At 39.0% G+C, this 16772-nt stretch overlaps 1 protein-coding gene across 7 annotated transcripts in view; it reads right to left on the bottom strand.

Moving 5' to 3' along the window:
* Positions 1–16772, bottom strand: part of LOC106937229 (ankyrin repeat and SAM domain-containing protein 1A) — a 72041-nt gene that overhangs the window by 53979 nt on the left and 1290 nt on the right. For all 7 annotated transcript variants that reach the window (XM_015018631.1, XM_015018633.1, XM_015018634.1 and 4 more), the window contains exons 2-3: positions 1629–1709; positions 685–841 (exon numbers count right to left, since the gene is read on the bottom strand). In XM_015018631.1, the coding sequence (XP_014874117.1) occupies positions 685–841; positions 1629–1709 (238 nt within the window). The remainder of the gene's footprint in view (positions 1–684; positions 842–1628; positions 1710–16772) is intronic.

Here is a 16772-nt window from a genome sequence, read left to right as displayed (position 1 = left end):
TTTCACTAGTGTCAAGGGTAACTATCAAAAATTTGATTGAAAATTAAAAATTTTTTTTTTTTTTTTTTTTTTTTTTTTAATGTTCATGATGTGCCATTTTTTTTTTCTTATGTTTCAAAACAGGACAGCCCAAGAGGATGATCTCTGTGCAAGCAACCAAAAAAATATCAAAGACAAGTGTTAAAACAGTTAAAACGGTTAGAGGAAATGAGCACTTCTCACTCTTGGCACAGCACTGAAGCACTTCAAGTATCACATTATCAAAGGAGAAGTCAGTATCATAATGCACTGAGGTTAATGCACTGTGGTCACATTCTTTTTTAACATTAATATTGTTTGGTTTCAGGCCACGCCATGCTCAATTGCCCAAGTCTAAACGAGGCTCTTTTTCACAGCTTTCTGTGATCGCTTAATGAAACTTTACATCTGCCATTCTGGTACCACTGCAGTTTCATTTTTTTCAAAAACAAACTGCTCAGAAGCTGACTCATTTCAAACTGTCCTCAGAATACCCTGAAAGGATGAAAATTCAAAGTAAAGAGAAGCTTTGTTGAACACCGAGAGAATTTCATTTCTACTTCCAACCAGACAAGTCGAAAATATCTGTAGTCAAAAAAAAAAAAAAAAAAAGAAACCGCAAATGTGGCCATAACTTAAAAGAACAAGCGCACAGGAGTGGCAGACCTGCTCGTTGATTTGGGGATTTGAACGTCCTTGGTGGATGAGAAGTTTTACGATGCGCTCGTCTCCCTTCCACGCAGCCAGATGGAGCGGGTAGCAGCCCTTGCTGTCGGCGATGTTGGTCAAGGCCTCGTTCCGTAGCAGCGCCTCCACCACAGCGCTGCGGAGGAATGAAGGCACAGGACGGGTCAGAACCTTTATGGAAGGCACACTATGATGTGCTATGAAAATTTCGGTGTGATTATCTGCTGTTTTTTTTATCATAATCATTCTCAGAGGTTTAGACAAAAACAACTACATTTTCTGGCGGCACTTTTAGACATTCCTAGCCAATATCGGCATCCAAGGATTTTCAAAAGGTTGCCAACACTTTCCAATCCAACGTGTTTCACAACAGAGAATTTGAAAACTGAAAAGGCTAAAACAAAGCAACTTGTCTGTAACACATTAAGCCTTCCTGTTATCAGCTTGAATCTTGCTCTTTCTTAGTGAAAGGGCAGAATGACTACAAAGAAAATGCAATTGCCTTCAAGTAGCATATTTTTTCACTTCATTTTCCTCTGCCCCATCACACAAAACTGCACTTAGATTAGTCAGTTTCTCAAAGGGTCTCTAAGTGTTTAGTTTGTGGTTTCCCAAATTTACAAGTTTGAATTCTGATGGAGAATATAAAAGCTACACATAGGAGGATGTACGTGTTTACATTAGAGGAATCTGCAACATATGTGGGAGTAACAGCTTCTTAAGGAGGTATTTGTGTTGGAATATTTTATTCAAATAAAGGCTCAAATATACTTAAATATACGAATGTAGGTCACACTAATATAGATTAAACTTAAATACACAACTTGAACATCTTTGTGCATGATTTTTTTTTTGTGATTTTAATACATTTGGACCAAAATACAAACTTGCTGTGCAAATCCTCTTATTCATCTCTGATGTACCTGTGTCCATTGAGGGCGGCATGGTGCAGAGGTGTGTATCCAGTGCTGTCCACACAGTTCACATTGGGGCCTCTCCAGATGCTGTGAAAAACAGAAATGATTGTTAGACTTCTGTTTTTGACACATCAGGTGAAAATATATGCACAAATGCAACACGGCAACAAACAGCTCCCACTCATTTGACAGGACGACCGCCATCTCATTCTCACCATCACCCCACAACTAAATTACATCACCACCACTCATCCTTGCTTGCATACAACTGCAGGGTTTCAACAACTAAAAATTAAGACTTTTGAATGAAATTTAAGACCTGAAATGAGCAAAAGAAACAGTCTCGACTCCTGCAGTGCGAAAACTTTTCTTTTTTTACACAAAATGAAGGTAGCATTATATGGGTTTGCAACAAAAGTGATCCAAAGGTGAAGACAGACGTTGTAAAAACAACTGGTGATAAATTTGCACTTAAACCATGTTAGATACCAAAAAGCAGATTAGCTAGCTAGCTTTTCTCCTCCATCCGTTTTCCCAGGAGGAATCTGAAACAACGGTTCGTGCTAATGCAGCTGCTAATACACTTTTGCTATTTAGCAAGGGTGTACAGTCACCAGTGGCCTTAACCGTCTTGAGTCAAAATGAAAACAGAACTCAAACATAAATCAACCATTTCCCTTAAATTATGTTTAATAATTTTAAGACGTCTTAAGGCCTTAATTTTAGATACATGAATTTAAGACTTCATAAGGATGACGCTGGGAAACCACCTTCAAGCACATTTTTTTTTAAAGTGACAAAGAATGAAACAGAGCAGGGCTGCCAGCACCAGAAAACAGGAATATCAGGAAGAGATAGAAAAACTAAACACCTCCTGAGCAAGCGCTAAGATGACCTGGAGAAAAACAAGCTGGGGATATGCAAAGGCAGTGGAAAAAAAAATAAATAAATAAATAAAAAAGCATTGAAAGACCTTAAAGCTATTCATGGGGTGAAGTGTGAGGTAGCCTAGTATTAGCCCTGCACTCTCATTCATTTGCACTGAACTCAGCTGTCAGTTTTGATTGGTTTGGGCTCTTTTTTTTTTTTTTTTTTTTAATTTGCAAAGAGCACTGCGGTGAGGAAAGAAAGAACTATGATGCAAGAAAGACGGGAGGGAAGCAGCAGAGGAGGACAGAGAGTGTAATTTAAGAAGCCAAAGGATGTCTGGCGAGACATAGTGCCAAGACGGGATGTGGAGCTCCCTGAAAGACTTCAACAAATCCTAAATAAATCATGTGACTTAGAAATCCCAGCATGAGTGAACCAAATATCTGAGCGCGGAGTCAGAAAAGGAAATGGAGCAAACAGAGATGGGCTTCACAGAGAATCAAACATATGTGAATATGTTTTTTTTATTTATACCATTTCATTCATATATGTAACAGGAACTATCCGAAAGGAAAACAGAAAGAGTGATGTGGTATTTGAACAGTCCAACACAAACTGAATTAGATCTAAATCCTTACCAGCCATTGAATATTAAAACATTTCCCAAGTCCTTTCAGGGCAGAAAAACCCCTTCAAAGTCAGCTTGATAGATTTTGCACACAAAATGTGACTTAATCCCTAAAATAATCAGTGAGTAAATGAAGCGACAAAAGTTTTCTTGGTGTCCTCACATCTCCGTGTGATTTTACTCCCCAAAGACACACACACACACACACACACACACACACACACACACACACACGCGCACACACAAACGCATAGCTCTTTTCTGTCGCACTAATGGCCGTTTTGCCCCTTTAAAATACATCTCCCACAATAGCTCAGCGAAGCAGCCTGCAATTACACAGTCAGAGCCGTCTCATTAAATAAGTGTCTTGTGTAGGGCTCTGTAGCCTGCAGAACAATGGGTCTGAGAAGAGCGCAGACACACGGGGGAAGCTCAGCTCCGCCATCCAAAACATAAGCTGTTTATTTGTTAGAGCAGGCCTTCTGGGTAACGTCTCAGAAAGTCACGGGACATCAAAAGCACTGCTCAGAGGAAACACTCCACTGGGAAAATGTGATGATAGGAAGAGCAGGAGACCGAGAAACCTCTGTTAAATGTGCAACAGAGGTTTCTATGGGAGTACTCAAGGCGCTGATGCATACAGTCTTCATAACATCTGGATTTCTGGCTGACAAAGTTGTTGCAGGGAGGACAGCAGTTCTGCCTTAAATGTGGGTATGGATCTCACCAGAAGGGAAAACAGGAGACAAACAGACCTCCAGTAGCTGTCCTACATAGAAGAGTTATGTAACTACTAGGAGTAAAATCCCCCACAAATGAAAATGACCATGAGCGGGAACTAAGAAGCATCCATAAAGGGAGAATATGCCACACGTCAGACATGGGGTGGGAGGAATAATGAGATCAACAGAAAGTTATTTGCTACATAAACACTGAGTGAGGTGTGTCATTATGATCACTGATATTTTTAATCATTTTACTTTGAAACACACACGTCTTCAGGTTTACTCTTCATCCAAAGCTTTACTAAACCAATTCCTGAATTTACAAAACCTGCATATAACACGCATATCTTACAAAATATTTTGTAAGATGACTTTTTTTTTTTTAAGTTCAAACATAAGTTATGTGCTTAGGTTTGAAAGATTAAACGAAGTAGTGCTTCGGCACATTTATGACACTTGTACAAGAGCTTTGAGCAAAAAGCACTGTATTATTATTTGAACTGTTCTGCAGAATATATAAAAAAATCCTACAGTCTGGTTAGTTTAAGTTAAACCACATAACTCTGGATCGGAAACATGCAGTCAACTTACTGAGTCGCTAGATTTATGGGAAACTACTTGTGTCATTTCAAAGTGGATGCAGTGAGGACAGACATTTTTCAAAACTGAGTGGGCTGATTTCTTCCTTCATGGGAACTGATGACAGACTGGTCGGAAACTACCATTAAATTTATTTACCCACATGTTCTCAACATGCCTATGTACAACATGATGCAGTGAGGTGGTAAAACTGAAGTCAGAGTAAGGACAGAGATGTAAGAAGCCATTAAACAATTCTCTGCAATATGTTTGTGGTAAATTCAGGGAGTTCAGGAAAGATGTTCAGTTTCACCGTTTTTATAAAACGTTTGATGGACAGCATAAAAAAAAGCCCTGATTTGCTTTCAGTTTTTAATATGGTAAAAAGCTTAAAAGGTGTACCCCGATAACCAGCATAACCCCAACTCTTTCCATCTATTATTTTGTTAAATATTTGGTAGATTCAAGTTTAGACTTTTGATCAGCTTTCTAGGCTAAAATAAGCTTCCTCTTCTATTGTGGGAGGTGTAACAACGAACAGCTTGCAAAACTGCTCTAAAAACCAAACACTCAGCAATGAGCAAAGATCATCTAGGTCAAATATTTATCATGCATTTTTGGTCATCCTCATCAAAGCTAAAAAAAAAAAAAAAAATAAAAGGGACTTTTAAAAAGAAAGTTTACTCAATGTTACAAACATTGACACACATCTGCCTCATGACCAAAAAGGAGCGCAGCACAGCGCATCACGAGGCACGTTATGATGCTGGCAACATATCACATTTCTACTCAGGACCATGGCTGTTCATTAATCCCATCTGAACTGCTGCCATGCAGAGCAAGTGAACGTTTCATTACATTTCCTTACAGTCAAAGTCTTCCTGCTTGCTATTAAGACAGCTGCCAGCAGCAGCGGCTTTAAAAGCTGCATAAGTGTTTCGTCCTTCGAGCATTTTGGCAGCATGGCACTCAAGGGCATGAGTCAGACTGATGCTCCACAATCCACTTCATCCTCTTACTACGGCTCAAAACCAACCTCACCGAGAGATGGAGCTTAGGCCCACAGCGGAGGTAATGGGCAAAACAGAGTTGATTTGGTTGGAGAGGGGCGCGGGGGGCACATTCATGGGAACTGGCTGAGGAATTCCTGTTTGAAAAGCTGAGCTAATCCTTAATTTGCCTGTGGGGATATCAGTGGGATGAAGCTGGAGTTTGCAAGACATTCATGGGGGTTAAAATCTGCGTTTTTATTTTTTTTACAAATCCTGATCACTGTGGCTGGAGGAATAAAAAAACAAAACAAAAAAACCCATAAGTGCACCTCAGTTAATTGGAATACAATTATTTAATGTCAATTTAATATTTCAACTGCTCTCTAAGTGTTCAAGTAAATCAGCATGATACAGTCAATACAGGTGAACATAGCAAAATAAAATATGAGTGAAAAATATATTTATTTTAACAATTCTCTTCAAAACCTAAAAGATATACCATATCTTTGCTACACAGATGGTGCTATCAGTTAATTTTAGATAATTGTGGCTTAATAAAATTTTATTTATTTTAATTAGAAAAAAAAAATAGAATATTGCATTAGCTTTGCCATCCCTGGTGCTTTTTTCCCTCCAGACAACTTTCCACTCATATGCCTGGAAATAGAAATCTGAAGAGTCAGCTTCTTAAAAAAACAGTTTTCATGGCTTAACTTCCTTATGGAGGAATTCAGTGAGAGTCTAGTAGACAACTGTCAAGTCAGCAAACTTGTCTATGACTGTGTAGGTCATAACGATAACATTTCTGCATTAAAAATCTCATTTTTTTAGTCTTTTGTTCAGTGTACTATAAAAATGCTATATAAAAACAAATTTTATTTCCATTTACTGTAGGCCACAATCACCAACTTTGACCAAATTAAACACTTGAATCTGTGCATAATGAATCTATATCTGAATTGGTAACACTTTATTTGAAGGGGGTTGAAAAAGACTGTCATGACACTGTCATAAACATGACATAACACCTGTCATGAACATGAATAAGCCTTCATGAATATTTATGACTGTTGTCATAAAGCGTCATTCGGTAAATTATGACACTTTTAATACAAAGATGACATTATTCAAAATGTCTTTGTTATGACAACTTGACATTAACCAGGAAATCATTACTGTTTAAACTTTACCTTTAATAACATAAAGTTACCTAATTTTTAAAGTGCAATCAGTAATTATTTTATAACAAATTTATATCAGTAATGATTTCTTGGTTAATGTCAAGTTGTCATAACAGACATTTTGAATAATGTCAACTTTGTATTAAAAGTGTCATAATTTACCGAATGACGCTTTATGACAACAGTTATAACTATTCATGAAGGCTTATTCATGTTCATGACAGGTGTTATGTCATGTTTATGATGGTGTCATGTCAGTCTTATTCACCCCCCTTCAAATAAAGTGTTACCTCTGAATTTAATTACTGTGACATTTCAATTTATTGAGATACACCTGGATGTTCTGCCTATTTCAGTTTACACATTAGCTACAAAGGCTGTAAATGAACAACATTCAGAAATGATGCTGGCGTTTGTGAGCTGGGTTCAATGTTTAAGCAACACCAAACTTAAAAATGCAGTACGTTCATTTGTGCTTCAATACATAAAATATAGGTCATACATAACCAGTCGGTCATGCATATTTATTGAGTTTGTTTAGATGAAAAAGTAAACAGAAAATAAAGAGGAAATTCAGTCAGCTAATTAATAATGCAAAAAAAAATAAATAAATAAATAAAAAATCCACATCAGCCGAAAGCTAAAACAAACAACTAAATGTTGATTTATGGACTCCTAGGAGGGAAGGAATGGCTAAATAAATTCAGCAGTCCCTTAAAACACAGAAGAACCCAGGTGAGTGCGGACCCCACGTCATAAACAGCTTTATCGTCAGTCTATTAGCAGTGTGACCACACTGCCAGGAACCGGTCCGCCCCGGGGCAGCGAGCCCAGCAGAGACGACTGGCTCATGTCAGCCACCGTTGGGGAAATTGGCTTAATTATGCATAGTGCTGGCAGCTGCTGGAACCAGATGCCCCGCTGCCAAGCAGTCAACCTGAGCATCTTCATCTCAGCTCAGACTGAAGCACCTGCCAGAAGTCTCCATTTCTGATGAGCGCAGGACAAAACACTGCAGCAAAGAGCAACACGCTGCAGACCAAAACACATGTCTGGACCGCAGGTGAGAGTTATGAACATGTTTAAACAGGAAAATCGACCAGAAGTCAGAGAAATGAAGAAGTGAAATTTGACTAACATCAAAAAAAAAAATAATCAGATGAGCGCAATATTTTTTTTTCCCACAAACTAAAGACCCATGACTGTATTTTAATATTTAAATTTATGACAGCCTGCACTGAACATATACCAAACAAATGGTTCTAATGAGATTATTCTCATCATGTGGTTAATGACCAGGCATCTCTCTCTCTGGGAGAAACTGGGAGAGCTCTTAATTATTACCATAAAGCAAGAGTAAGACGACAGGCATATGTGTCTGTTACTACTGTTACTAGGACTGATAAAAACATTGTAAAGGTTTTTGGTAAATTAGGTAAATAGGTCAATTTAAGCATTCCTAACTTTGCTCTGTTTTAATTGAAAGGAAATAGTAAAAATGACAAAAGAAAACTGAACTCTTTAGATTTGTCCGAGTTGGAAAAGTTTCCCTTGATCCACTCTGACTGGTAATCAACAGGCACAACCCTGAAAAAGCTTTTTTTTTTTTTCTGTTCATAAAATGAGCCATACGGGAAACCCACACGTTACTGTAAATACTTTGCTGTGAGTTTAGTAAAAATCAGATAAAGGTTAGGGGCATGTGTTTTGATGCATAAATAGAGATAATCTTATAATCTCTTCATCGCCTGTTGATTTCAAAGTTACTACCTACATCACTGAACTTCAAGCACATTTTTTTCCCCTCTTTTTATGTGTTTTGATAGCCGTTTAAAAAAAAAATATGTGTACCAAGAAAAGCTTGATGGGTGGATTTCTACTGAAATCCAGCAATAAATCACAAACTACATAGTTTGTGGGGAGTTTCAAGTCAAGTCTTGGAGAATATAATCTTCATGACATTTCTGTCTTCACTTTCTATTGCTGTTAATTAGGTAAGTGTATTTAATAATGGCTTAATTTTAAGTCCTAGCCAGTAGAACTGATTTTAAACTGCCAAGAGATTAACAATAAGCAAAACAGTTTTAACAAGGGGTCATTCCTAGAATGTATTTGAATATCATGTAGTAGCTCTGTTTTTCTTTTAGGCTTTAAAATTATAAAGCAACTTTTTAACAAGGTAGGAAATCTCCACAAGGTGACATGAATCATCAAAATGCTTGAGTGACAGATTCAGCTTGCACTGAGTGTACTTTACACCTCCTGGTCAATTTGGCAAAATCTCCTCGGTGATTTTGGTGATGAATTTTAACCAATCGGCCTGCTGCGGGAAGCCAAAAGTTCTCCTTCTGACCACATTTGTTCCATTGTGGCCAAAAAGGGGCAAAACAATATAAAAATAAGCACCAGCAACTCAGTTCAAATCCTGATTGAGTCCTCACAACTCATAACTTCACAATGAGTATTTCACAGGGCATCTGTTTTGCAGCAGGAGGTGTGAAAGAGCTGCATATGCTTTGGAAACGGCACGCAGCAGAGCAGTCTAACAGTGTTTAACAGGATCAACGTGATTTCCAGAATGAAAAAAGCTGGAGAAAACTCATAAAAATGGATTATAAGGGGGAAAAAAAGAAGAAAATAGCCACTAAAATACAATGACAGGATATGAAAACACTGTCTTTCAGCAATCCTACAGTTATCTTAGCTGCTTCAAAGGAACTTAGACCAGCTTCAATAGGAAATCTCATTTTCGTTTTGACAGAAACCCTCTTTTCTGTCAAACCTTTCATTTCAGCTCAATTCAGCAGCTTTTTTTTTTAGTTATGTTGACAACTCTGTTTTAAAACCAGAACTGCTGTGTTCTGGTCTGCATAGCTTGACTATTTTTGTTAAAAGCTCAGCTAGTTTATCATATTCATCAGCAAAGTCAATCTTTAAAGAAGCATTCTAAAAAGCTATTTTTGTGGCTATGAAACTGATCCTCCACAGACTAAATGCGCCCTTTAATGTTGAAATTAAAGTGAGGGTTATTCCCTTTTTTTTTTTTTTTTTTCCTTCCTCACCTGGTCAACAGCAAAGCAAAAGCGGGGCTATGATAAGAAAAACATGTAACATTTGCTTTCTGGGTGGACAGCTCCATGTGTAACATGTTCAAAGTCTGAAGGTAGAGCAGAGGTTGGCCTCCACTCAGCAGGCGGGCAAGAGGGTGGGAAAGACGTAGACGCCAGATGGGTGAGAAAACATCTAAGCTGCTGGATGTAAACAGTCAGAAGACGCATGTTGACGTGCGCAGGTCGGAAATGAGCTGCGAGACACTTCTCACTGCGGACTGTTGCGTTGCCTTTTGCTCTTGTTATCTAATGCGTAAAGGTCTAGAGAAATCTACTCAATAGTCAGAACAAGGCATGTTCTGCAATACTTCCCTTAGCTTTCAGCTGTAAAACAGGAACCATAGAAAGCTAGAAATATAAAACCGGACTTTCTGCTGAAAGCTACAGAACTGACAAAACTGTTTAAGTGCTAAGATTAAACTTTTGCCGAAGCCCCCCCACCACTCTTTTTTTTTTTTTTTTAAACCAACAACCCTTCGAGGCACTGTCACAAGATTATTTTCTTCTCTTCCATTAAACTTCAAAGGAGCTCCACTACTAACTAATCTCCCAAACTCTGACCCACTTGGATGAAGGCTATTTTTAGTCCACCACCATGAAGAGGGCTTGAGACTGAATTAAGAGGACACTGTATTTGTCACACACACACACACACACACAAAAAAACACACACACACACACATTTGTGGAATCCATCACTGCTAGGCGCCATTCTGCATGGCTTCTGTGACTAAACAAACACAACACTCAGAGGAGAATATCCCAAACTCAGATGCTCTTGGAATGCTAACATTGTGGTGTTACATTTCCCAGCACTGCTCCCTCCTACTAATGTCTGTTTCAGTTCAGAGGTCAACAAATGATGTGCTGTGACCACTGTGGGTGCATCTGCCCGGACAGCAGGAGATGATCTGATGGAGCTTTTCCTGGAATGCAAGTGGTACAAACTGCCTTGTCAACACTTAAAGTTCCAGTGCAGGAAAGTTTGGGGGGTTTTTTTTCTGGGAAGCAGTGAGGTTTTCCAGGATTATTCTTTAACCCGCGTTGTTTTCACTGCAGGATCCAAATCAGGGAGAAATTTACCCCAGAAATAAAACCTTTAAGGATGCACACTGAAATAAGTGGTGAGCTCTTTTTTTTCCTTTCTGTTTTAAGTTGTTTTAATGTAATTTGTCGCGATACAGTAAACAACACACACAGTGTGTTTGCTTGCCTGAGTGCAGTGGAAATTACTTGATCTACAAAAAGTGGGAAAGAGGATTAACCAATTAACATCTACACATACAAGTATAGAGATATATTACTATTTCTTAGCTGCTCCATGCTTGATTGTGTCTCTGATGTGCATGTGTGCATAATATCTACAAGCACAGAGGTGCACACGTACTAGGGGTACCAATAAATCAGCCCAATTTCCTCGTTTTCTGTATTTACATGTGAAACTGATCTTATCTACCTCGACAAAGGCCTAAAAATCATTTCCAGTTCCCTTTTGTTTTACAATGATAGAGGGCTGATTGACCCACCCGCTCACCAGGTCTCATCTGCACATTTAACAAAAGTGCTAACTAATGACATTACCACTGTATTTAGCGACTTTTTGCACAAAAAAATAAAATGATAAATTGGTATCTTTCAAGATCGGAATCAGTCGGGTTTTTTAAAGATCGGCAATCAGCCAGAAAACTGGAATCCGTGCACGCCTAACACATGCAAGTCAGCACACTTGAATGTGTGCACAAAAGTGGAGGAAGGAATGTTCTGCATCTCCTCAGCGAGCCTATCCCCTCGACACGCATCAGTCCCACACTGCAATATCACATACAACCAGACATCTTCAAAAAAACAGAATCCTGTGGGATAGTTTCTTTCTGGAGATAAAAGGACACCAGCAAATATTCTCAAAGTTGATAGAGCGGCTATTCCTGGTGTGAGCAGGAAACTGCGGATGAAATAGGATGCTCTGGAGGTGTGCCCAAAGCCCTAAAAATGCGAACCACTCCTCAATATAGTCACTTTTTTTTAAAAGCAGAATGTCAAAAAAAAACTGGATGGAAGAAATTATTTAACAGCTCTTTCACAAAGTCTCTAAAAGAGCTGCAAAAGCAAATCAAAAAAAGGCTCTTCCTTTTTCACTCAAAGATTCCCTCTCCCAAATAAATAGCTACGCTCCTCTTAATAGGTGGTCCAGTTCTGATCAACAGGCTGACAGGTCAATTTTCATTTCCCTTAAATTAGAAAGCATACAAAAGTCTCAGAATGGTTTTCTGGGCCTGATATGAATATTAAAAGCACCATCCTGTGGCTTGTCAGTAGGACAAAGAACACGGCTGTGAAGCGGAGAAGAAAGTTCTCATCTGGCTAAACTCTTGGAGTGTCCGTCCAGGACTCCATGCATTCCTCTGTTAATTTCTCCTCAGTGGGCAGCCGCTCTCCCTGCCAGGGACTTGTCTCACCTCCGGTGTAACAGCAGCAGCTGTCCGAGTTAGGACAATCCAGGCCAGGGAGTGCAAGTGGAAAAAGAAAATCTTAACAAAAAACATCCAAAATACAGGATTATGTAACAGAAAATGAAGTAGATATGGGGCTTTACAAAATAATTTTTCATTGTTTTTTTTTTGTTACAAGTATACTTTACTAGGATACTTTTCGTAAGAGACTAACAGAAAGAAATGCCTGATAGATAAGTGGAAGGAAAATCATTTTGGACAGACATGAATAAAACCCAGTGCATCCACTTAGTGAAGACAGCTCACCCACGTGTGGCTTAATGTCTGTAAACAGAACGGCAAACGCACCAAGACCTGGATGTCCAGACCAAACTGAACCTTTTTGTTGTACATGAAAGATGCTACGTGTGGTGAAACGCTAACACTGCAGCATCGTGCTGTGGGAACGATGAATGGCGCTAAATACAGGACAATCTTTGGAGGCAGTTGAAACCTAAATTTATTTGTGAATCTTTAGAAAGACTTGAAAATAAGACAACTTCCCTTCAACATGACTGAGTTTGAGCTCAGTCATGTTGAAGGGACATGACTGAGCTACTTTGCACAGAGCAGACACACTTCTCAGTTTCTACATGTGCAGCTCTGGTGTAAACACGACCCAAAAGACTCGCAGCTGCCGTTGCAGCTAAAGACCATTCTGCAACGACTCAAGAGGGCTGATTGCAAATGGATTTCACACAACATTTAAAAACCACGTATCATTTTCTTTCCGCTTCACAACTATGCACTGCTTTGTCTAGGTCTTTCCCATGCAGTACCAGCACAGTACATTCACGTGTGTTGCTGCAATGTGACCGAATGTGGACAAGTTCACGGGATATTGATACCGCACATTTGAGAACACGTCCCAGCTTCCCTAATTGATGAAGTCCTGCTTAGAAGTCGGTGTGAAAAATGCTGGAGGTCAGTGTCTACCTCATGGCAACGCCTGGGACACATTCTCCTGGGAAAGCAGGCATTCCGCAGAGCAGAGCTGCACAACGGCCTGGTTACAAAAACACTGCAAGCCCCAACATGTGGCCCATTCCATGCGAAGAACGCCAGAAATCTGGTGGAAACATACACACACACCCCCTGGAAGAGCAGCACTGAAGTCAAGTGGATCATGCAACAAAACTCGAGGATAGCTCTGCCCAGTAAACATGCCACGGCTGCTGACAAACTTCTCTGCAAACAGGTTCTCAGAACCAGAAACTAGTCCATAAAAACAATGCGACTTGCAACTTTATACACATTAGGAAGCTTCGGTGTGCGTCACAGCAACAGAAGTTTCAACAGTACATCTATTTTTTTTTTGTTTTGTTTTTTTTTGTTTGCATGAGGGCATTAAAGCGAGCGTGATCTGAGATTTACCAAAAACAACAGCCTTGGACTGAGATTAAATCAGCTCTGACAAGATTACCAGCCTACACTTCCCTAACAAAGGATGATGAATAGGTCACAAATACATTCTGATGAATGAAACAACAAACACACCAAAGCCACAACCTGGACTACCAGGCAATTCACTTGCAGACAACGGTATTGACATTTTCATCATGCAGGCCAAATCAAATGTCATGCATGGGAGCTACGATCCCACAGGCTCCCCTGTGGTCAGTACTCCTCACATGCCCAATAAGCTCATGTGTCCACAAGCAACAAGCTTTCAACCAGGGGTTTATTCACTTCCTGCATGGCCTGGCCAATTATGTCCCACAGTTCCCATTGCCAAACATTGATTGCTCAAGACAGAGTAGATGACACAATGGGCTCTCCGGTCCGCCCACAGATCAGAGAGTGAAAGATGGAGCCGGCCCTGACTGCATGACATTTCTGAAATGGATTTCGGATTAAAAGAGTTTAATGCAATTACCCTAAGTATGCTGCGCAGCCTGCGCTGAGTAACACATTGATGCAGCACGAGGAAGTTCACTTCAACACTTCAGGCTTAGACAAAAGCTGCCCTGGCATTCAGATCCCAAACAACTGTTTATGTTTTAAGTGACAAACATTCAAGACAGGAAAGGCGTGGCCACGTCACCATGCAAAGGTGTTTTCCTTCACATTTTGTCACATTGTAACCACAAACCTGAGTATATTTAATATGAATTATAAGTGATTACTAAGAGAGTAGTGGATAAGTGAATTTCAGGAAAATTGTATGAGATTTTCAAAACGTTTTTTTTAAATGAACATTTGAAAATATGGCCTCCAAACAAACTCCAGTAGGGCTGAAGCGGTTAATCAGATTAATTGTGATGAATCGATCAACAAAATAATTCTCAACTAATTCAGTAATCAATTCATCATCAACTGGGCTACAGACTCCAAAACAAGACCATTTGCTAAAAGAACATAGAGGCCAGTAATTAAGCCAAAACTGCAAAAATATTTTGCATGCAAGATAAAAAAAATAAAAAAATAAAAAAAACTTTGTAAACTGTTCTATCCAAAACTCCTCAAGTGGCATACTTTTAGTTTCACCCAGTTTAAATTCCGTAAAATAAAAAAAACCAAAATCCTATTAAGTACATTTTGCTATCCAACTATTAATCAGTGAATCAGGAAAAATAGCTAAAATCAGCCCCGCTTTACATTAATGTTAAGTTAAGCAGAAAGGGCTGAACTTTGCACATGTTGATGTTAAAAGTATTTTCTTAACTGCAGATGCAAACTTTCCTGCAAATGATCAAGTGTTCACCATGCTATAGCATTTTAGGCTATAAAACATTCATTTTCTTATTTCAAAATGTAATTTGTTTATGTGCATCTTTTCATGTACTTTTAATACTGCATAAAACGTGCAAAATGTGTACATCTGTTATCAGATTAACTGATTACTCGTCAGAATAATTGTTTGCTAAAGTAATCATTGATTGTGGCCCTAAACTCCAGTACAACTAATTTCCATTGAAAACTATCTAATCAGAGAACAGAGTCCACCTGTGTGAACATTAGCGAACATGTGGCATTAAGTCAGGGATAAAGCCGTAGAAACGCTTAAAGATTAGGCTATAAAACAATATTCTTCATCCAGCCATTAACAAAAAAAAATGGAAAGAAAATGGCACAAAAATGAAAAGCTCCCAGGACATGGCCGTGCACCTAAACCGACAGTCCAGGCTTTGTTGAGTTGATGGGAAAAGAAAAGATGCTAACACAGAGCAAACTTGGACGGAAACCCGTTAAGACGCTGCAGAAGTCTTATTCCTGGGCTGAAGGTCGACAACAGTCCTAAACATACAAACAAAGCTACAATGAAATGACTTGGATCAAAACACATAGACGGATTTCAATGCTTCACACAAAGTCCAGAATAGAATCAAACTGGGAATCTGTGGCAAAAGACTAAAAATTCATTTTCTTGCCACTTGACAATTATGCACTGCTTTGCGCTGATCTGTAAGATAAAATATTACAGACTTTTGCTAGATGTTAGGTAGCATTTTCCTATTCATGCTAAAAGCAGGTATAAATAATTATGAGGAGACTTCAAGCAATTGTTCACCAAGTTGATTCTTATCAGTTTATCCGCAGGACAAAATGAAACTGCCTCCATCACATCTGCTGCCAGTCCCTTTGTTGTTGTTTTTCTTGCTCTTTAACACAAACATGTGCCAAAAATACATTAAATATGGTTGCAATTTTTTTTTAGGTTAAATCCTCTCCTCCCCTGTCCAAATCCACACAGCAGGGTGTGCACAGGCAGCACGTGGACTAATGGAAGATAAATGACTCAACAGTTAAGGTAAACCTCTCTTACCAAGCATAGCAAGTCTTTTGGATGTGAAAACCCACATCAAACGTAGATATTTCGCTGGAGACTTCTCATGCGGCCCACAGCTAAACCAAACGTTTTCAGAGCTTACACCCACAAGCTTGAGAATAAAAGTTTCCAGAAGGTTGACTAAATCTGATATGATAACTATATTTGTATTCCACCTTCATTAGCCCGGTTCAAGTCTAGACTGTGCGTAAGCAATTAATTGCACATCAATGCCTAAGAGATTAGAAAAACTATGTAATTGTGTTTTTGTATCAATATAAAGTATTCATAATACTTTTTGTCACGTTACAACCATAAACATCAAAGTAATTTGAGGGGATCTCAGGATGATACACCAACAAAAAGGACATGAAGAGTAAATGGGCCTTGTTTTTCTACGTTTCCATGTTGTTTTGAAGTCTTTTAACAGCTTTTCTTGCAGAACATCCCTGTACTATATCTTCCCCTCAACTCTGATTAGTTTCCTTGTCTCTGCTGAAGTAAACCTCCCAAAATCTGCTTCTTGGCCAAGACTGTGAGCACAAGCAAGGGATTTGACTTTGGTTTTCAATGTGCCCAGAATGTGTGGGGTGTGCAGAGATGTCAACTGCCCTTTTCCTGACCCTAACCTGTACAGGTCCTGAACAGAGTGAAGGTCAGCCTTGATTATCCTCCCTGCAGACCTAATTGGACTTATTAGGACCCAATAGAAATTCTTATGCTGCTCTTTTTCTTCCCACAACTTGACCTTTTGACATGCTCTCCCACCTGAGCTACAGATCTCTCAGTGTTACTCGTAATTAACTT

This window comes from Poecilia latipinna, unplaced genomic scaffold, assembly GCF_001443285.1.
Source record: "Poecilia latipinna isolate Pla-1442-1.1 unplaced genomic scaffold, P_latipinna-1.0 Scaffold2298, whole genome shotgun sequence".
NCBI classification, from domain to species: domain Eukaryota; kingdom Metazoa; phylum Chordata; class Actinopteri; order Cyprinodontiformes; family Poeciliidae; genus Poecilia; species Poecilia latipinna.
Note: the sequence above shows the minus strand (reverse complement) of the source record. Positions and strands in the feature narration are given on the sequence as shown.